This window comes from Opisthocomus hoazin, chromosome 1 (assembly GCF_030867145.1).
Source record: "Opisthocomus hoazin isolate bOpiHoa1 chromosome 1, bOpiHoa1.hap1, whole genome shotgun sequence".
NCBI lineage: Eukaryota > Metazoa > Chordata > Aves > Opisthocomiformes > Opisthocomidae > Opisthocomus > Opisthocomus hoazin.
Genome location: NC_134414.1, coordinates 82,093,687 through 82,115,636, shown reverse-complemented (window position 1 = coordinate 82,115,636; position 21,950 = coordinate 82,093,687). Strand labels below are relative to the sequence as shown.

General features: G+C 40.8%; 1 protein-coding gene across 1 annotated transcript; it reads left to right on the top strand.

Moving 5' to 3' along the window:
- Positions 1-1,609: 1,609 nt before the first annotated feature.
- Positions 1,610-18,551, top strand: MXRA5 (matrix remodeling associated 5). Its single transcript, XM_009931169.2, has 6 exons — positions 1,610-1,788; positions 4,180-4,309; positions 4,634-5,024; positions 7,755-12,761; positions 13,412-14,312; positions 15,875-18,551. The coding sequence occupies exons 1-6, from the start codon at positions 1,610-1,612 to the stop codon at positions 17,784-17,786; spliced, it is 8,520 nt and encodes a 2,839-aa protein (XP_009929471.2). The 3' UTR covers positions 17,787-18,551.
- Positions 18,552-21,950: the final 3,399 nt, after the last annotated feature.

Sequence of the window (21,950 nt, the reverse complement as noted above, 5' to 3'; positions counted from 1 at the left end):
GCTCCTCACCGGTCGCCACAATTTCCCATTAACCTCGGCGGGCACCTCCTGCCAGGAAACGCGGTGCCCCCTCCCAAAAGGAGCTGAAATGGGTGGGACGTAGTTTGAAGGGAGTTTTCATTAAAGAGAACGTTAAGGAAAACAGCACTTGAATGTTCTTACCCAAATTAAAAGCTATTTGTCTTGTAAAAGAATGGTAAATGTCTCATTAACTTGACCGCAGATATTTGAGAAACCTCCTCATCCTGAGGAGCCTCTCCTTTGAACTCTAATGGTTTGCACATGACGGTCTGAGAAAAAAAATGTGCGTCTCGTTGCTAGCAGATCCGAGGAAATCTGACTTTCATACTCAAAGCAATAACCAGTGGAACTAATAATAGCTAGTGGAACTGAATGCCTTTCCGTCGTTGTCACCCTGTTGCACAAGAGCGGGGATACTAAAATTCGGTTACTAACAGTAGCCTGCGTTCTTGTATGGCTTTAGTCTGAAGAGCTTTCAAATTCTTCTGGTGGCAGGGGCAAGAATAGGGATATTTCAAGCTCATTTCTCCAAAGTTAGGCTGCTTAATCTTGCAATCAGATATCTACACAGATAATTTTGGTTTCAGAAACCATCAGTGCTCAAGGTCAGTAACAGCTGTGTTTTCTTGTCTGTTCTAGCACAGTGCGCGTCTTTAAATGACTCTGCACGTGTCTAGCCATCCAGATATAGACACACAGGTGTGAAAATCTGAACTTGAGTGTTGATAGACAAGGCAAGATTATAAATATACACATAAACTTTCTTGCTTACATTTCCTCTGAGGTCTGTGCTTACGCTTCTAAAGTTGTCAAGTTTTATCAATTCTGCTCATTCGTAGCTCCCGTCTGGTTCAGGTTGCAAAGGAAGAGCGCACCCAGCATCGCAGAGTAGTGCGTGGCAAAGGATGACAGAGTCCAGATCTATGGCCAGCCAACTCTTTCTTTTGCTCTCCTTCTCTCTCAGTGATGCCGTTTCCCATACACGCTGTGAACGGGATTCGCTCAGCCACATTTCACCCTCTGGGAAGTCAGCAGCCTGTGTAAAAAGTAGGCAGCTAGGCTAGGTGAGTTAGCTAATTATGGGACTTAAAGAGGCCGATTTGTACTGTTCCTAGGTATCCGATCAGGCAGATACCTGATATCATGCACCTTCAGGTGAATACGGGTACCTTTTTTTCTTGCGTTGACTGTAGAGGGAGCCGTGGCAGTTTGACTGAAGTAGATGCTTCCCTTGAAGTTTTCTAATTTTGAGGTGAGACCAGTACTACCCTTGGCACACAGAGCAAAGCTACAACATTTATTGCCGTGGAGAGACAGCATGACTTTAGCAGAACAGGTATTTAGTGGGGTAGCAGAACTGAATTACGGGGGACTTTTTAACTTTGAATTGTCAAATGACGTGGAGGAAAGAAAACCTCTTTCCAACGGACCTTTGCTATGACTGCCTACAGCCCTTCTGCAGAGCATCGCTAGGTTTGCCAAGCTGTTCGAAAGGATTTGAAGCATCACCGTTCCTTCTCTCTTTTTTTCTCCCCCCCCCCTCCCCGTGCGACCCAGCAGGAGCGAGGCGAGGGGAGGCCGCCACAAGATGGGGGAGCGGGCGGCGGCGGCGCTCTCCGTGGTGCTGATCCTGGGGCTGCCGCCGGGCGCCCTGGGCTGCCCCCAGCCCTGCGCCTGCTACCTCCCCACCGAGGTCCACTGCACCTTCCGCTCCCTGGCAGCCGTGCCGGCAGGGATCGCGAAACACGTGGAAAGAGTCAATTTCGGGTGCGTATGGCGGTTCATAGCAAACAGCTTTTCGTTCTCGGTGAGGAACCCTGGAATGCTCCGCATACGCGCGGCCTACTGGGATCTCTGCGCGTACTTCTTAAGTGGAATTGCAGAGATGGGTGGTGACTTGCAGGTGCTGTGCTTCAAACACTGCAGTTACCGGCATGGAGAAAGTTTAAGTGTAACCCTCATGTTTCAAAGAAAAGTTACTGTTGTTTTTGAATATACATTTATATCGCAGTGTCAGTTCTTCCTGGCAAATGGTATACATAGTCTTTTATAGTGTATAAAAAACTATACTGAATTAAACCTGCTACGGGATTTCTACTAAATGATGAATATTATACCTGATGTAAAAAAATATAGTAGGAGTAAAATTCTCTAATGTAGCCACGTAGCATTTTGGAGAAGGATGAGATATAGCATATCTTAAAGCAATACAGTAAACCCAAAGTTATTCCATTGCCTTTGGAGTTGTTTTTTTTGGTTTTTCCCCCCCCCCCCGAGGAACTTAAGCACAATATAATCAGACATCAATGTTCTGGGGAGAGATTGCTCAGACTCCAACTCACTTTAGTCTGCCAGGGTGTTGCCAGCTCTCATTTATCTGCCAGGTTGTGAGGCAAGAAGGCAGGGATGGTTGGTATGCTGCATATCACTGAAGTGCTGTATAGAGTCATTATGTGGCATGCCATGGTGCAAAAGTCACGGTCCTCTTCTGCTTGATAGCAGAGCTGCCTCACTACCTGGTATGAACTCACCCCGACTGCCCCAAAGCCTGCAAGATGTGATTGATCATGCAGTGACTGACAGTAGGGAAACTGGGTTTTTTTTTTTGCTTCTCTGTAGTTAAAATGTCTATCCACCAGCACTTTATCCACTTAAAGCCTAATATTAGTCTCACAATGCCCTTTTACTCAGTAAATCTGTATTACAGCAATCTGTATTTTCATGCCATTTTTGAGGCAAAAATGCCTTCCTTTCCTCCCACGTTCAAACCCACACATATTCACAGTCACCTCTCCCCCATACATCAACATCCTATGGCAAATTCTGTACCTAAATTGCTTTTGATAATGGGATGTAGGTTTCTAAGTTATTTAAGTGTTTTGGCTGTTTTTTAATAAAGGTACATTATTTGATACTGCTAGCATAGAACCCCTTCCCTGTTTTTGTATTTCATCACTACAAATGACATTGTCCAAGTTGTGTCCTTTCCCAGGAACAAACAGTCTTAACTATCTGTCGTTGACTTTCTTTCATTCTGGAAAAAAGCTTTTACCATATTTCTATGTTAAGATGCTATAGGTTTAAGAGGTAAAGATTATTTTCCTAACTGGAAATAATTTAGGACATTTTCTTAGTTACAGAAGTTCATATTTTTTAGAAAGGCTGATATTAAAATAAGAAATTTTACTAGGATCACTACTATAAGCCTAGTAGATCTTTAGTAGGACTAAAAATATCAAAACAGTAGTCTAAATTTTTAGAAAATTCAGAATCTTCAGGTAACATGGTGAAGATCTAAATGAATTTGCTCCACATTCAAAGTATTTTAATTTCTCGTTATCTCTTCCCTTCCTTTCTAGAAAGTGTTAAAAAATAAGAAAAATCTTTAAAATTTGATGCTTAATTTAGAGACTTCGTGCCTGGATTATGTCATATGTTTAATTTTGTGTCTACATATGGAAAACCCAAATGTAGAACTAGGCTGCCAAACTTTAGGCTTCCATGTTGGCAAATAAAATCTGATTTATTTGTCTGAAGTGAAACTGAATTGTTTTCAAAGAGTAGATTTTCTGTATTGCTTCTCTAAAAGAATTTCTAGGCTCAAATTACATAATTGCAAGGTCAGTTCCTAAATCTTATGTAATTAGTTCATGTAGCCAATTACTGTTGTAACAGTAAGTGAAGCAGGATGGGACTGCTTGCTTCTCGTGCTGTTTGGGAGATATCAATTTTTAATGTCCTCTCTCCAAATCTTTATTCATTTATTGTTAGATGCTGTTTTGGCAACACTGCACCCTTTCGAGTTTGCCAGGCTCCATAGCATCATCGGTTGGCTACAGGCCGTTAATTTATGACCATTCCGTAAACCGAGCTGCATGGAAAAACAGACTGACAACTGTTAGAACTTAAGCGCCTATTTATTACTCTTACTCCTAAATTGTGGCTAAAGTGGTGCAAACTGAGTTAAAAGAAGTCTTAATGTAAACATGAACTAAGTATACTTGGCCTTGTAGGAATGTTTCAGTAATTTCTGGCCCTTTGGCAATGCATGAAGATCCCTCCAATTTTTCCTGAAAGTTAGGTTATACTAATTTTAAATCTGCAGTCCATGACAGTCAGTGTGTAAAATGTAACTGCACATGTAATTTTTTTCCCCAGATTTAACAGTATACAGTCTATATACGAAAACTCCTTTGCAGGACTTACAAAACTGGAATTGCTCATGATTCATGGAAATGACATTCAGAATATACCTAATGGTGCTTTGAAAGATCTCGTGTCTCTACAGGTAATGGTCAGATCTTCCTAAATTTCATAAACTCTAACTTCCATGAAGAACAGAGGACAAATATAAGTGTTTTTTGTAGTACCTTTCTTAAGATTAGAATACCATTTCCCCCCCAAATACATTGGAGATCTATTATCTATGCTTATGTCATACCTGATAATGCCAGCTAATACTCAGTTGTATTCTTCCTCTTTGGCCAGCTTATAATTTTGCAGCAGTGCAAGGGATATTTGAGTGTGGGAGGAAAGCTTCTGCTTGCTTGCTATTCTGTTTGGATTTAGATCAAAAAACAAAATTAATCTCTTTTATTATTTTTTTTTTCAGGTTTTCAAAATGAGTTACAATAAATTGAAAGTCATAACTGGCCAAACTCTCCAAGGACTTTCAAGCTTAATGAGACTGCACATGGACCACAACAGAATTGAGTTCATTCATCCAAATGCTTTTAATGGATTAACTTCGCTGAGACTGGTCCACTTAGAAGGAAATCTGCTCCAGCAGCTTCACCCTAACACATTTTCAACATTTATGGTCCTTGATTATTTCAAACTGTCAACAGTAAGACATCTCTACCTATCTGAAAATGCTCTTAGGACCTTGCCTGCAGGGATGTTTCAAGGTATGCCACTGCTGGAAAATCTTTATCTTCATGGGAATCCGTGGGCCTGTGACTGCAGTTTAAAGTGGCTCCTTGAATGGAATGAAGTTTCCGGAGGTAAGAGCAAAAATACCAATGCTTCTTCAACTCATAATGTTAGATTTTTTTTTTTCCTGGTTTGCGTATGGATGATTTGGTTATTTCCTGACTATTATTATTTACATGATGTCTATGTACAACGTTACGTTCCATTACCATTCAATAAATGCATGTACTTAAATAACAGTGTTAAGAGGAAGCAGCTGTGTGTCACTAGCTAAAAATATGTATTCAACAACAAAGGAATTAGCCATTACATTCAAGATGGAAAAAGTGATAGTGAAGTTTGTAACTGGAAGGAGGAGATAGGTTATAACCTCTTAGTGTGTTCCTTTGCACCGTGGTACACCTTTGATTAAGGGCTGGCAGTTGTTCTCAACCAACAAAGCTAGTAACTATGTGCTCTCGTGGGAGGTGGTAACATTGGATTTGAAATTGTTTGGCTAAGGAAGAAATGGAAATCAGCTTTCCAAATTCCTGGATGAGTCCTTTAACTTTAATGCTATTAATGTTAAGGCTGTTATGTAATATGCATCCTTCATGTCTATCTGTGTTTCTTCATTGACCACAACTTCCTTTTATTATGGAGCAAATCTGTTCTAAATATTTTAAAGAACACCTACAGTCCTGCTTCTTTTTTTTTTTTTTTGCTAGAATAACTGGTCTGTTAATTGTCATTTAATTGCAAATGAAGATGTCTCAAATGAGTGCTGGAGTCACAAGGTTTATATAATGATTTGGAGCATGTATGGTAGATGATGGTGGGTCTTGTCATCTTGGAATATGCAATTCATCGTAGTTTTGCATTTAGATATAGGACAATACTTTCAAGAGTGAGTGATACTTGAATGTGTAATGTAAGTGTTACAGCCTGAACTGATACTTGAGGCATCCAACTTTGATATTATATTTGCTAACTTACATTTTAATATTTTTATATACTCTCCTTGATCTGAATGAGTATACGTATTAGGTGTACTTAAGTTGCACTGTAAGTTATAACAATGAAATATTAGATGAACTTTCTTTCCTTGTGCAGTGTTGGCTTGTTAGCATTTTCATCCAATTAGAATCATAGAATCATAGAATAGTTTGTGTTGGAAGGGACCGTTAAAGGTCATCTAGTCCACCCACACACACACACTTGAAATGAACAGGGCCATCTTCCATGAGATCAGATTGCTCAGAGCCCCATCCAACCTTACCTTGAATGTTTCCGGGGATGGAGCATCTACCACCTCTCTGGGCAACCTGTTCCAGTGTTTCACCACACTCGTCCTAAAATATTTCTTCCTTAAATCTAGTCTGAATCTACTCTCTTTTACTTTAAAACAATTACCCCTTGTCCTATTGTAACAGGGCCTGCTAAAAAATCTATCCCCATCTTTCTTATAAGCCCGCTTTAAGTACTGAAAGGCCGCCAGAAGGTCTCCCCGGAACCTTCTCTTCTTCATATTGATTCCCTTTTTACACTACAACGGTAGTGATTATTGGAAAGAGAAAAGAATTTATCCATGGAATTTTCATGTGTGACAGTTTTTGTATCCTTATATAACATTAACTTTTTTGGGAATTCTGTCCAGACAGAGTTATTAAAGTTCTTCAGACCAGTGTGGCCACTGCCAAGTTGATTGTGGGCCAGTTCTGTCATGAAGCATGCTTTCCTGATCTTTGAAACCTCATGTTTGAATCTGCAAGTGATAGACTGGTTCAGTTAAATCCTTCATTTGTGAGAACTTCTCGAGAAAACTGATTTGTCAGACCAGCAAAGCATAGATTTTTCAATTAAAAAATGGTATGAAATTTTGCCACTCTTTTACCGTTCTAGCATTTTGACTTGTAACCCACCCGTATATTGTTAATTCAAAGATCCCTCATTCCTCAGGAGTGATCAGCATGACACTTATTCTGAGAATAACTGGAAAACATTTTATTTACAACATGTTTCCAAACTAAATATGTAAGGGGACATTAGACATTCTAGTCAGCAGAACAGTGTAATAAATATATGACTGTTACTTTGCAGACAAGAGGCTTTCTGGCATTGACAGAAGAGAGGAGTCAAGGCTATCATTTCCTGTTTTAGTGCTCCTTCTCTGTTTTAGTTTTTATTTCATCATTACAGAGTTTACAGTGATTTCAGAGGTCAGGAAAGAAGTGACACTGTTGGGTTTTTTGCTGCTGACAAATAGCTTGTAAGTGCAGGAACTAGTCAGCAGATTTTGATAGTTACAGTAGAATGTTTTGTGTATTGCCGGTACTGTGGTTAATGAATAAAGAAAAATAAAAAGCTTCCTGGATTATCTAATAACGAAGTCCAGCATTTCTCAGGCAAATGCTACATTTTTGAAAGCTGGTAGGACCCAGTTCTCTTCACATCAGATCTGCAAGTTAGATGGGTAGGCTGTCACTGTACAGATGCAGACTTTTTGACACAGCATAGCTTTTTACTCAAAAATGTTGCTCTGAACACTTCAATTTCTAGCCATTTTGTTCAGAGGCAGTGAATCTAATTTTCAAAAGGATGAAGTATTCATTAAAGTCAGAAGAAATTGTGGTCAGTTTGAAAATCAGGCACCCATTCTACTGAAAACAAAGAGGTGCCATGTCAAAAGCCTTGCCTAACATGTCGTGTGCCATAATCTGTTCCTCATGTGGTCCATTTTGCACTTTTGAGAGTTCTCTAACAATAGAACAGAGTTCTTCAGCTTGGCTGTCTTTTGTTTCTTCCCCTTTTTTGCCTTGCAGGTGTTTTAAAGTGCAAAAAGGACAAAGCCTATGAAGGGGGACAGCTCTGTCCTCAGTGCAACAGCCCAAAACAGCTGCAGAAAGAAGATATTCAAAACTTGAAAGATATTTCCTGTAGAAAACCTATCATTCAGTCCTCACTGAGGAAAAATAGCAGCACTCAAGATGAAGATGATGGTGACAGTTATGAAATTCCTCTGGAAGAGCTTCAGTCCTCTCCATGGAACATTACTCTAAATATGACTGATGAACATGGCAATGTAGTCCACCTGAACTGTGAAATCAAAAAGCCAACAGACTCTACCAAAATTCAGTGGAATCAAATCCAGACTCAGGAGATTGATATAAATGCTACAGTTTCACTGGATTTTGAATGTCCAATGAATCGAGAAAACTATGAAAAATTGTGGAAGCTTATAGCTTATTACAGTGAAGTACCTGTCAAATTAGAGAGGGAACTTATGCTCAGCAAAGAGCCTAAAATAAGCTATCGGTACAGGCAAGGCTCAGATTATGATGCTCTTTACTACACGGGTGTAAAAGCTCAAATACTGACTGAGCCTTCCTGGGTTATGCAACCTCTTATAAATATCCAGTTAAACAGGCGCCAGAGTACAGGGAAAAAAGTGGTCCTATCTTTTTTTACTGTCTTTTCTCAGACAATTCGTACCAAAGACACTAGGAAGCAGAGAAGCTGGGTAATGATAGAGCAAAACCAGAGCACAAGGACAGTGCAGAGCGTGGTGGAGGGGTCAGAATGTCAGCTGAGCTGCAGTGTGAAAGCCGCTGAGAGCCCTTCCATTCAGTGGCTCTTTCCAGATGGGACCAAACTGCAGGCACCCTTTAATCAGAAAGACAGTAGGTTTTCCGTTCTCAGTAGTGGCAAGCTAATAATCAAAGCAGTGAGTTACACTGATAGTGGTTTGTACCACTGTGTTGCCCAAGTGAGAGATGATGCGGACATAATGCCTTACAGACTTCTAGTGCAGCCTCCAGCTGTTCACATAGCTGATTCAGATGTAGTGAGAGTTGAAAAAAATGTTGGAGATCCAATAGTTTTGCCGTGCAATGCAGTTGCCATCCCAGAGCCACAGCTGAGCTGGATTCTTCCAAACAGCCAAGTACTTAATGATTTATCAAACTCTTCAAAAGGATATATGTTGGGCAATGGTACTTTGCTTATTCCAAAAAGCCATGTCAGTGATAGTGGCCATTACAGATGTGTGGCTGTCAATCAGCAGGGATCAGATCAGTTTGTTGTAAGGGTCACAGTAAACAAAATGGTGTCGGACAGGTCATTTAAAAGGATAAAGCTAAAAAAGCGCCCAGGGTCAAAAAGTTCATCAAGAACAAGAGGGCGGGTCATAGCTGATGGAGAGGGATCAGGGACAGGAGGGGTGGATGAATTCCCACGAAGAAAGAACCGCCTGAAAGACTGGGAAATATCCTTTAAACAGAAGAGTGACCAGGTGCCAGAGGCTCAAATTAAAAAGGGGAAGAAAGGCAGAAGGAAAATGAAAATCTGGAAAAGTACTGATAGAACCCAAGACAGCAATGTTGCAGAAGGCCGGAGAGTATTTGAATCTCGAAGGAGAATTAATATGGCAAGCAAGCAGATTAATCCACAGCATTGGGCAGACATTTTGGCAAAGGTCCGCGGGAAGAATCTTGCTAGAACAACAACAACTACAGCCATTTCTTTAACAACTGCACTGCCATCAGTCATGCAGAAAACTACTCCAGTCCCACATCCAGTAGCCAGCCCCCCGCCTTCAGAGACACCTGCAGATGTGGTAGATTCCTCTGCTGATGCATCACCTGTGGGTGAAGATGAGCCATTCTCAGTCACTGTTTCCCACAACACTAAAGCATTTTCAGTCCAGTCCATATTAACGAGGTCAGAAACTGAACCCTTCTCTGACCACAGGGCTTTAGAAACACCTTCAACTGTATACTCTGTAGAAATCCCTGTATCGGGTCCTGTTTCTGCAACTGTGCAACCCGAAGCCCAGCAGCATCTTGATGTCAGGACTGATGATTCAGTTGTAGTCAACGAAAATATCCATGCTCTCACTGAAGAACCTCTAACCATACCAACTGTAACAAACTTTCCTAATACTCAGAGCAGTTCATTCACAGTGGAAAATGTAGGTAGAACTGTATCTTCTGTGTCAGAGGAACACTCTGCTTTTGCTGAGCTACCACTTGATGCTACTGTCCTAGCTGAATCTCAGACTGTGGATCTTCATAGCGTCTTGGAGACAAGTATGACGTTAAATGAAGTGGATCCAATGAGTGTTGACACCGAAATTTTAACACCTTCTCAGCTGGATGAGATCATCCCAACAGATTCTGTAGGCACTACTACCATTTCTTCATCTGTTTCTCCATTTGTTACAGAAAAGAGCAATGACTTGATACACCATCACAAAGAAGTATCCACAGGTCAGACAAAAATTACAGACTTAAGCACAAGTTTTCCAGCTGTTACACCCATCAGGGTTCAGATCAGGGACGAACCTGAGACCCACAAGAGTACAGTAACTCAAGAAATCATGTCCAGCAGTTATGCAGAGAGTTTTCAGGGAGGAGGACCTAGAAACCTGGCTACTCCAAAACCAAATCCCACATTCATTTTGCATAGTACTAATGCTCTTCATAAAACAGCAAAGAGGATAAAAACTGCTTCTTCCATCAGTAGACTGACCACTGTGGCCACACTAACAACTCCCTATAGAAACACCATGCCTTCAGTTGTTACTCAGCATGCTAGAAAAAGGCCATATGGGAGAAGGAGATTGAGGCCAAACAGAATCCGACAAAGACCAAAGCAGTTTCCCCCTGTTATTTTAACCACAGAGGCAATGCCTATCATTCCAAGGACATCTGAAGTAGAAACTGTGACCAAAACTTCTTCTGCAACTCTTGAAAGTTCTGATCTTAAAAACAATGTCAAAATACAGGCTAAGGAAGAGGAGCATATGGAATTCACTCCTTCGTTAGTTACTGATCCAATTGTCTTAGAGAAAATTACCAAATTCAGAGAGGTGGTCACAACTTCCTTCTTTAGGCCTACTGTTTTTTCACCTGAAGCAAAACATGTGACACTCTTTACTGCTCCTGAAACTTTGGCAGTTCCAGTGACTGCACCTATCATGATTTTATCATCATATGGCATACACGACTCAGTTCCCACAACAGAGTCAATTGCACCTCTGAAACCAGAGCAAAGTGAAATGCCAACATACCACTCATTAGACAATATATCTGAGGAGAAGGGGATTAAAGCAGATGCTAAAACTATGGATATTAAGACAGAACAATCACGCACAACAACTTTTCCTGACCATATGAACAGCTTGATTCCATCTACAAAACCAGAATCTCAAGAAGAGCATATCCTGTTTGACTCAGAAGTTGTGGTTAATGAAATGACTGCTGGAACATTCCAGCTGATATATCCCACTACAACTGACTTAAGTATTCCTGTTGGCACAGTGGAAGTTATTAAAGACCTTTCAGTTTCAAAGGAGCCATGGAATCCCACCTTATCTTTAGAAACACAAGCAATAACTGAGCCACCTCTGCAACATGAGAGGATTACTTCACCCTCCTCCTTCGGCACAACAGAAACGCAGGCTTTTCCACTTAGAGAAACAAAGATATCTGTTGCTTCTCCGACTGGAACAAAGCCTTCCTTGGACAAAAAGGAAGCTATGTCACATGTGTTTCATCCTGATCCCACTTTGCAGACAATTGAAAAGCCTCTGACTACATCCACTCCATTTATTCCATTTATAAAACTTTCCGCTCTTCTCCCTTCCATTTCAAGCACTTCACAGCCTCCTCTTCATTATACCACTGAGGAAAGTAATGCCTTCAATCAAGAAAGGTTCCCAGAAGTAAAACAAGTTGAAGCAGATGGTGATAAAATGGTAGTGAGCTCAAGACGGAATGCACACCCTACTCCTTCCTCTAGCCAAAACAGGATTAGCATACAGTCGAAAGAGGAGCAATTCAAGGAGTTGTATAGTAGCAAGTCAAACAACAGTTTACTGCTAAATCGAAATCTTCCCCATCCACCCGCTGGAATGTTACCAAGCCTAAACCAAAGGCTGCCTGTTGTGCCTCCAAAGCACGTTCCAGTAAGAGGCACAGTAAAGCCTCCATATATTGTAACACAAGGTTCATTTCACTATTTTATAACACAACAGCCTCTTCACTACACAAACAAACCTGAGATAACAGCATATGCAGCACATACCATCCAGGACAAAAAATCTTTTGCCTCTCAGAGAGAAACAACTACCCCAACACAAGCCTCTCTGTTTCACAAAACAAATCCATTCACTGCAAGCAAGTTCAGCAATCAGGGTCAGAACAGATACAGTATTAATTCAAGATTTTTTGGAAATAACTATGTTCCAGATAACAGAGGCACAGCAGGAAGACTGCCAAGTCAAGGGATCCCGTATTATCCCAGTTCCAGAATGCCGTTCCTTTTCAACAGATCAAGGATTTTCCCTCACTTAAATATGCACCCTAAGCCAGTGGTCCCTAGTCAACCAATCCCGAAAGACACAAATGAGAAGGTTGCCCAGGTCTCCCCTACCAGGATTACAGTGCAGAAAGCTACAGCTATTCCAGGGCCTCCAGTGCCGCACGCCACAACCACCACATCACCACCACCAGCAATTTTGAAGATTACCCCTCCAACCTTTCTCTCTCAGCACACAAAACCACAGATATCCACTACAGTTCATCCTTCTAAAAGTGTCCATCATCGTCATCAAAAAGTTCCATCTGTGCCTTATGTGGGAGGCATTATGCCACACAATTTGACTGTAATTCAGTCTTCCACTAATTTCAGGATACATGTAGAAAGGCCTAAAATTGTGACAAAAGGGTCTCAGACCATATCCACCCTTGCTGAATCAGACGCTTTTATCCCTTGTGATGCGGTAGGGGAACCCAAGCCTTTTATTACTTGGACAAAAGTCTCTACAGGTAAGAGAGAGAAAAATGTGTTCTTCCATAGATTTTTTTAAGGGTACAGATACTTGGTTTGTTGCACAGAAACGTAATGATTGCAGGAATAGTCCAAAACACTGAAGAACAATTTCTGATTCATTTAATCATTATAGATAAAATGTGACTAATTGCAACTAATCATTAAAGGTAAAAATAATTTTGTAGTATTTCTTATAGTAAAAGAAAACCTCTACCATTTTATGAGTTTATTTTCTGAAGAGGGAACAGCAGCCAACTCTGATTTTTCAGAGCAATTAGAATTTATGATGACAACACTTGTGAGTATGGGTTTGTTAGCATTGCTGCCTTAAACATTGATGTGTGTCATCTCCATAAGCAAAAGGAAATTCTGTAAAGATTTAAAAGAAATCTTAAAGCATAAAGCCCTTACAAGTTCCCGCACTGTACATACTTGCAAGCTAGTATGGTTAGTTCTGCAATAGAAACAAAGACTAATTTGAGCTATGGAGAGTGTCAGAAGATGTCATGAGAAATGTCACGTGATACACTGAAGTTGTAGTTGTTGTTAAGTAAATCTAAAATCTTAGAGAAGACTTTTTCAATGCAACGGTGTATGTCTTAAGCCCTTTGACTTTCTGTTTCTTTCTTTCCTCTCACCTTCCTAGGAGCTCTAATGACAGCCAACACCAGGTTACAAAGGTTTGAAGTCTGGAAAAATGGTACCCTCCTTATCCGAAATGTTCAACTTCAGGATCGTGGACAGTACTTGTGCACAGCTCAGAACCTGCATGGCATTGATAAAATGGTCATTGTACTCACGGTTGTAGCCCACCAGCCCAAAATTTTGCTTTCCCGCTATCGAGATGTCACGGTCTATTTTGGAGAGACCATAGCAATGGAATGTCAGGCTAGTGGGACCCCAAGCCCACATATTTCATGGATTTTTCCAGACAGGAAGATTTTGCAGACAGTCACCACCACAGAAAGCAGGATAATGCTTCATGAAAATCGAACCTTATCTATCAAGCAAGCAACTTTTTCAGACCGAGGAGTTTACAAATGCATAGCAAGCAACGCTGCAGGAGCTGACAGCATTGCAGTGAGGCTGCACATTGCAGCCTTACCCCCCATCATCCAGCAGGAAAAGCAAGAGAACATTTCTTTGCCCCTTGGTAGAAGTATTAACATCCACTGCACGGCCAAAGCAGCACCTTCTCCCAGCATCCGCTGGGTGGTCTCTGATGGCACGCAAATCCGACCTTCTCAGTTTGTCAACGGGAATTTGTTTGTTTTTCCCAATGGAACTCTTTATCTTCGCAACGTCTCCCCCAAGGAGAGTGGAACCTATGAGTGCATTGCTGCTAACATGGTGGGAGCTGCCAGGAGAACAATACAACTCCAGGTGAAGAAGCATGCGTCTAATGCCAAGATCACTGGGAGCTCTCCTCAGAGGACAGACGTAACATATGGAAGCATCCTGCATTTGGACTGTAGTGCTTCTGGTGACCCCTGGCCTCGGATATTATGGAGGTTGCCTTCCAAAAGGATGATTGATTCCCTACACAGGTAAATTACTATTTGAGGTGTCACAGCTAAATTACAGTTTAGATGAACTTAGGGAAAAGACCATTCACATCTGTACAAGTTTCATGCTTGACTCCTCAGAGTTTTGAATGAGGCCCCCAATCCTTAAGAAAGAATTTGAAATTATAGTAAAAGATAATCAAGTCATAACTTAGCATAATTTTCTTGAAAGCAAGAGTACTCTTGAAAAAGTCAGCTTCAAGCATTTAGGATAAGCTGCCACTGTTTGTCTTTTACAGCCACTTGTAAATGTAGTAAAAAGGCCAACGGCAAAAGTTAAGATATACAACTTGTATACTGCTTGTTCCAATGTGCTTAGTCTGCATACAGTTGCACAGGTGCCCGCTTTTCTCCAGAAGAAATGGGATCACTGAATTTTGTTTATCTGTTGTAGAAATCATTATACACAGTAAATACGGGGCAAAGAAATCATCTTATAATTATTTAAGTAAGTATGATAATTTTAACGTCATTGCGTAAATAAATGTTACCTTGCAGTAAGGTCTGTACAAAACCAGTTGCATATAAATGCCTAAACCAATAACTTCTCCAATGTTTGCAATATGAAGTAAAATATCACTTCTCCAAATCTACAATAACTGTCATAAGACTTTGCTGAAAACACAATTCCTGCTCTATAAATTATTCATTACTTACTCTTTCAGCGCTATAGACGAGAAACGTACTGAAGTTAAAGTGCACATTTGTCAACAACTTTCTTCATAGCTGAATGTAGTCATTGTTTTTTTCATATTGACAAAAAATGTATTTAGGTAGCCTGTAGATAGCAGAAAATCCAGAACTCATTTTATCCCTCATAGCGATAGCAACAAAATACTCTTTTTTTTTTTTCATTTTCCCTCATGATCTTTGTGTGGGCTGTTTTTCAAATACAGGAGATCTTCTTTGGGGAGAAAACTGAGGCTACTGAGGAAGTTAGTTTTGACCACAATACACCAATTACATAGTGAAGTGGAAAGGAATACTAGATTTTTAGCACATTGAAAATCTTTTTTTTCCATGTTTCAAAGCTTAACAATATTTTGCTTCTTTGTGATTGTTCTAAAGGTTTAAAATGTTATACCTGATGCTAGAGGAAGTTGCTCATCTGTATTTGTTTTTAGCTGAGGACCGAAGTGTCAGACTCCATAGTTATGATACATGTAGGTTTGTGTGGAGTATATCTTTCAGAGATCCCGTATTTGAATGCTGCAGAATACTTTACATGCAGTCAGAAGAGTCAAAAATACTATCATTTGGTATCTAATGATTGTTTAATGGTCAAAGACACTGTTAAAGTCATTGAATGGAACAAGGTAGAATTGTTTCATTACAAGTGAGTAGAATTATTTTTTTCCATTTGCTTTTTGATGGTGAATGTCTTGGACAATTCAGACCATCTAATTATCTAACAATAGCAATACTCCTCTCCTTTTTTTCAGTATTGTTGAGTTGTTGGTGATTTTCCCAAAGTTTCACTCAATAATTAATACCTAAAATGTGATTTTGCAGCTCATGTTCTGTTCTTTCTTCTTTCCTTACAGTAACTTGGAGACTAGAATCAAGGTATTCAGCAATGGGACTTTGGTTGTCCATTCAGTTACAGATAAAGATGCAGGAGACTATCTGTGTGTGGCCCGCAATAAGATCGGGGATGACTATGTGGTCCTCAGAGTGAACGTGATGATGAAACCAGCAAAAATAGAACATAAAAATGAGAATAACCACAAGGTCAGGTATGGAGGGGACCTGAAAGTTGACTGTGTAGCCACAGGTCTGCCAAATCCTGAGATCTCCTGGGGTCTCCCAGATGGCAGCATGATCAATACCTTCATGCAGTCAGATGACAGCGGCAGCCGAACGAAGCGATACGTGGTCTTTAATAATGGAACCCTGTATTTCAATGACGTTGGACTGAGAGAGGAAGGGGACTACACCTGCTATGCTGAGAATCAGATTGGGAAGGATGAGATGAAAGTGCGGGTCAAAGTAGTGGCCGAGCCTGCAACTATCAGGAACAAAACATACGTCATTATTAATGTACCCTATGGTGATGTTGTCACAGTAGCATGTGAAGCCAAAGGAGAACCCACTCCCAAAGTGACCTGGCTCTCCCCAACAAACAGGCCCATTCCTGCCTTATCTGACAAATACCAGGTATATAGGGATGGCACCCTCCTCATCCAAAAGGCGCAAAGATCTGACAATGGTAACTATACTTGCGTAGTGCGGAACAGCGCTGGAGAAGATCGTAAAACCGTCTGGATCCACGTTAACGTTCAGCCTCCCAGAATCAATGGTCATCTCAGTGCAATAACATCTGTGAGGGAGACAGCCATTCGGGACAGCCGGAAACTTATTGACTGTAAAGCTGAGGGAATCCCTGCTCCACGAGTCTTATGGGCTTTTCCAGAAGGAGTAATCCTGCCAGCTCCCTACTATGGGAACAGGATCACTGTGCATCGCAATGGTACTTTGGACATCAGAGGGGTGAGGCAGACAGACGCAGTGCAGCTCATATGCATCGGACGGAATGAAGGAGGGGAAGCAAGACTGATTGTGCAGCTCCTCATCACAGACCATTTGGAAAAACCCTCCTTCAGAGACCCTGTCAATGAAAGGATCACTGCTATTGCTGGGCACAGCATCAATCTGAACTGCTCAGTCCAGGGGAACCCCAAGCCCAGCACAAGCTGGATCCTTCCCAATGGCACTGAAGTGCCGAGTGGCAGCCGTCTGCACAGATTTTACCATAAGAGGGATGGGATCTTACACATCAGCAGTCTCTCTGCTGGGGATGCTGGGACTTACCGCTGTACAGCCAGAAACCCAGGAGGTTACGTGGAACGGGTAGTCTTCCTGAAGGTGGGACTCAGGCCAGAAATCAGCAACCAGTACAACAACCTGGTGAGCATCATCAATGGAGAAACTCTGCAGCTCCATTGCATCACTCAGCCAAACCAGCGGACAGAGATCTCCTGGACACTGCCCAATGGGATGGTCCTGGATGCTCCCCAGGCTGTGGGTCGCTTCTCTCTGCTGGAGAACGGCTCACTGACAGTGCGCGAGGCTTCTGTATTTGACAGGGGCACTTACTTGTGCAAGGTGTCCACAGAGTATGGCACTTCTGTTATGAATGTGCCTGTCATCGTGATAGCCTATCCTCCCCGCATCACCAGTGAGCCAGCACCCGTCATCTATGCCAGGCCTGGAAATTCAGTAAAACTGAACTGCATGGCCATTGGGATTCCTAAAGCAGAAATAACATGGGAGCTTCCAGACAAATCACATCTGACAACAGGAGCTCAATCCCGACTGTATGGAAACAAATTCCTCCACCCTCAGGGGTCATTAGTCATCCAGCAGCCTACCCAAAGGGATGCAGGCTTCTATAAATGCACTGCTAAAAATATACTAGGCAGTGATTCGAAAACAACCTACATACACATATTCTAACATGCAAACAAACACCTTTGGCTGGATACTACTGTTCAAGTCTGCCAAGCGAGTGCAACACAGAAAGTACTGCTTCCAACAAAGCCAGGAAGGCTGAGGGCAGAAAACACCCCTGTTTTCATGCAACGTGTATTGCTTCTGTATTCAATATGGTAGTATGTCCCTGCAATAAAAGGAGGCAGTAGACATACTGAAATTGAGGACACTAACAGGTTGGAAAAGGTCTTTAAATTGTTAAGACAGTGTAGTGTGGTTTTTCATGCTATCCAATAGCACCTGAGACCTAAAGTACTCTATTCTTGTCAATAGTCCAAAGCTATTCCTTGTTTTAACAAGCACCTTAAAAGTACCAAAGAGTATTAACTGTTAATAAAGGAGCTGCAGTGATAGAAGTGCTTTAGTAAAACATAATATTCTTTATACCCTGCAGCACTTTTGCATAATCTAGCCTTATAGAATATGATTACTAACCTTTCTGTTCGTTATTCTATCAGCTGTTCAAAATCAAAGACTAACTTAGCAAATAAGAGTGATCTATTTTAATAAAAACTCGTGCAGACATTAGTTACCTGAACATATGAACAAACCTTTTCCAGCTACTAAGGATGCTGCAGTCAAATAATGCATTATATATTTTATATAAGTTTTTAAATCAGACTATGAGACTAGAAAGAGTAACAATGAACTTGGTCTCATTTTATAAATTATTGGTCTTTACAAGACTCTGATACATTACTGTGTTTTATAATATTAAGGTCAATATACTGTACATTTTATAATAAAAAATATTTTCCAAAAAATGTATTCACTGTGGTTTTCATTTTTTTTTTGAGAAAATAGGGAACTCCAAACATTGAGGGTGTAAAGTTAAGTCCAAAACCAGAAGACGTGTAGTGTTATACATACTCTTTATGTTTCTAAACATAATTTCCTAATAAATTCTTAATGCTTCTGGTATGTGTGTTTCAGGATATATTTACAAGTTCAATACTTTTTCTGCAATCAAGGATGCTTTTTTTGATAATATAATTACATATAATTGGATAATTAATTTAAGCTCAGGAAGTGTGGGATGGATGAGTAGCCGGTGAGGTGGATTGAGAACTGGCTGAACGGCAGAACTCAGAGGGTTGTCATCAGCGGTGCCAAGTCTAGTTGGAAGCCTGTAACTAGTGGTGTCGCTCAGGGGTCAGTACTGGGCCCAGTCTTGTTCAACTTCTTCATCAACAACCTGGATGAAGAGTTAGAATGTACCCTCAGCAAGTTTGCTGATGACACCAAACTGGGAGGTGTGGTAGATACACCAGAAGGCTGTGCTGCCATTCAGCGTGACCTGGACAGGCTGGAGAGTTGGGCAGAGAGGAACCTGATTGAGGTTCAACAAGGGCAAATGCAGGGTCCTGCACCTGGACAGGAACAACCCCATGCATCAGTACAGGCTTGGGGCGGACCTGCTGCAGAGCAGCTCTGCGGAGAGGGACCTGGGTGTCCTGGTGGACGACAGGTTAACCATGAGCCAGCAGTGTGCCCTGGCTGCCAAGAAAGCCAGTGGCATCCTGGGGTGCATTAGGAGGAGTGTGGCCAGTAGGTCGAGGGAGGTTCTCCTTCCCCTCTACTCTGCCCTACGGAGGCCCCATCTGGAGTACTGCATTCAATTTCTGGGCTCCCCAGTTCAAGAAAGATGAAGAGCTACTGGAGAGAGTCCAGCGGAGGGCTACAAAGATGATGAGGAGAGGCTGAGGGAGCTGGGCTTGTTCAGCCTGAAGAAGAGAAGGCTGCGAGGGGACCTAATATATGCTTAGAAATATTTTAAGGGTGGGTGTCAGAAGGATGGGTTCAAGTTCTTTTCAGTGGTGCCCAGTGACGGGACAAGGGGCAATGGGCACAAACTGAGGCACAGGAAGTTCCGTCTGAACATGAGGAAGAATTTCTTCCCTCTGAGGGTGATGGAGCACTGGAACAGGCTGCCCAGGGAGGTTGTGGAGTCTCGTTCTCTGGAGATATTCAAGATCCGCCTGGACAAGTTCCTGTGCAGCCTGCTGTAGGTGACCCTGCTTCGGCAGGAGGGTTGGACTAGATGACCCACAGAGGTCCCTTCCAACCCCTAATATTCTGTGATTCTGTGATTCTGTAATATAATTTTAATAAGAGTCATCAATTCTGCTGTTGAAATAATTGCTAAAATTTATTTTTTTCAGTTTTATTCATTTGTCTGTCCAATCTTCACTTAACGCTTACGTGAATTTAGAGATAATCTTGGAGGCTGAATGACTTACATATTTCCACTAAGCAGAATTTTTTTAATGTTAAGAAAAGAAAACAGAATCCAAAATCAAATATTTGATCTGTTGGGATCAAACAAAGCATCTGATAATGTTTTATTCATCAGTCCTGTATTTACACTGCTGCCAATGGAAGTTTTGGAGGCACAAGAAATGAAAGATTTGGCTCAAGATTTTTTCATAATTCAAGCCACGCCTTTCATGCTTGCAAAATTCCCTCAAAATGGGACTTAACATTTTTTTTATGTATTATAATTTCCATGATGTTTGCCTTTACCCCTTTCATGAAAACTTACTCCCAATGAGAGGCCTATAAAATATCATTCTCTTCCAAAGTAAATGTAATTACAGCCTAACAAATATCATATGAACACTTTTTACACTTGAGGTGTTTGGCCACATGTCCTGTCTGCCTTACATTCTTTCTCTCCAGTTGTCCAGGATATCCATCTTGAGTTCCTTTTGTATAAATAAAGAAGTTCATGGGGAAACCAAGCCTGTCCCAGGACTTCTATTCTTAGGCCTGAGTCTACCTGTCACTCCATGTGCTGAACTATCCATCAAATGAAGGCAGTTATAGGACTGTGAATTTAAATAACTTCTTGCTTTATTTCCATGTAATTATCTGCAAGTTATGTTCAATAAATCAATGACAAATTCCCATTACTTCAAGGATGCAACACTTACTACATTTTTTTTTTCAGAAGCATTCATTAATCTTTCAGATCAAGCAGGAGCCATGCTTTTGAAGACAATGGAGCATGTTCCTTTTCTGATTTTGAGGGGTACTGGGAAAAGAAGTGCTTACTCTTGCTTTGAGAAGGTTTCACAATTTTTACTTGATCAATCAAAGCAGGTCCTGGATAGTTTCCACAAAAAAGGAAAACTTGCAATTCCTTGCATTTGCTTTGAAAATAGAGAAAAAAATTTTGACATCTTTTTTTGAGAATCACAGTAATAAGATATCTCATTACAACTGCGTAGTTTGCAAATGACTGGAGTTGCATACACATGTTTTGCTTTGGCCTTCGCAAAAAGAGGTTCACTGTGACCATAGCCCTAACACAAGTAAAAGCTAATAACAAAAATGGAGAAAAGCAAAAAACAAGGAATTAAATAGCACATTCATGTCATCAAGATCTGATAAATTCCTAAAACACTAGCCAGTTCACTTACACATTTTAGTGATTATCTTCAAAAGCCCATGAAGACCAGTTGAGGTACAAGAAGAATGAAGAAATGCTAAAGCTGTAGTTGAGGAAACGTAAAACAGCCAAACCCTGATATTAAGAGAGGTACTTTGTTTAATTCATTACTAAGTAATCAATCAAAGAGCATTTGTAGAATAACACAGTGATACGAAGCAGCTGCTCTCAAAGTTTCTGCAACAAATCACATAATACCAAACTAGTTACCTTATCCCAAAAATAATTACTCCAGAGTGTGGGAAGAGAGGCTTAGTATATCTTACTTCAGCAGAATTTTTTGCTTAGTCACATGGCATGTTCTCATGTCCAAACTAAAGAAATGTGATTTATCTGCTGTAAAGTGGGAGAGCAGATGTTTTCGAAACACTTAAAGAGAAGTTCTGAGTAACTGGTTGTCAGCTAGGAGGACATGGCAACTGAATCCAGCTTAGGTCTGGTACCTTTCCACATTTTCATTAATAGCAATCAGGTATAGAGAAGAAGCTTTGCAAATATGTAAATAATATGAAACTGAAAGAGATTAAAGCATATAAGACCAAATTGCAATTCAGAGTGATCTTTCTAGATTGGTGAAATGATTTGAAATAAAAAAAAAATTCAATAAATACAATTGCAAGAATTATATTCAAATGGAAGAAACTGAATACATGTACAGCAAACAATTAGTGAAGAAG

Coding starts and splice junctions, on each gene's coding strand:
- MXRA5 (XM_009931169.2), top strand. CDS start 1,610: ATGGGGGAGCGGGCGGCGGCGGCGCTCTCCGTGGTGCTGATCCTGGGG. Junction 4,310..4,633: donor AAGATCTCGTGTCTCTACAG/GTAATGGTCAGA, acceptor TTTTTTTTTCAG/GTTTTCAAAATGAGTTACAA. Junction 12,762..13,411: donor TTGGACAAAAGTCTCTACAG/GTAAGAGAGAGA, acceptor TCACCTTCCTAG/GAGCTCTAATGACAGCCAAC.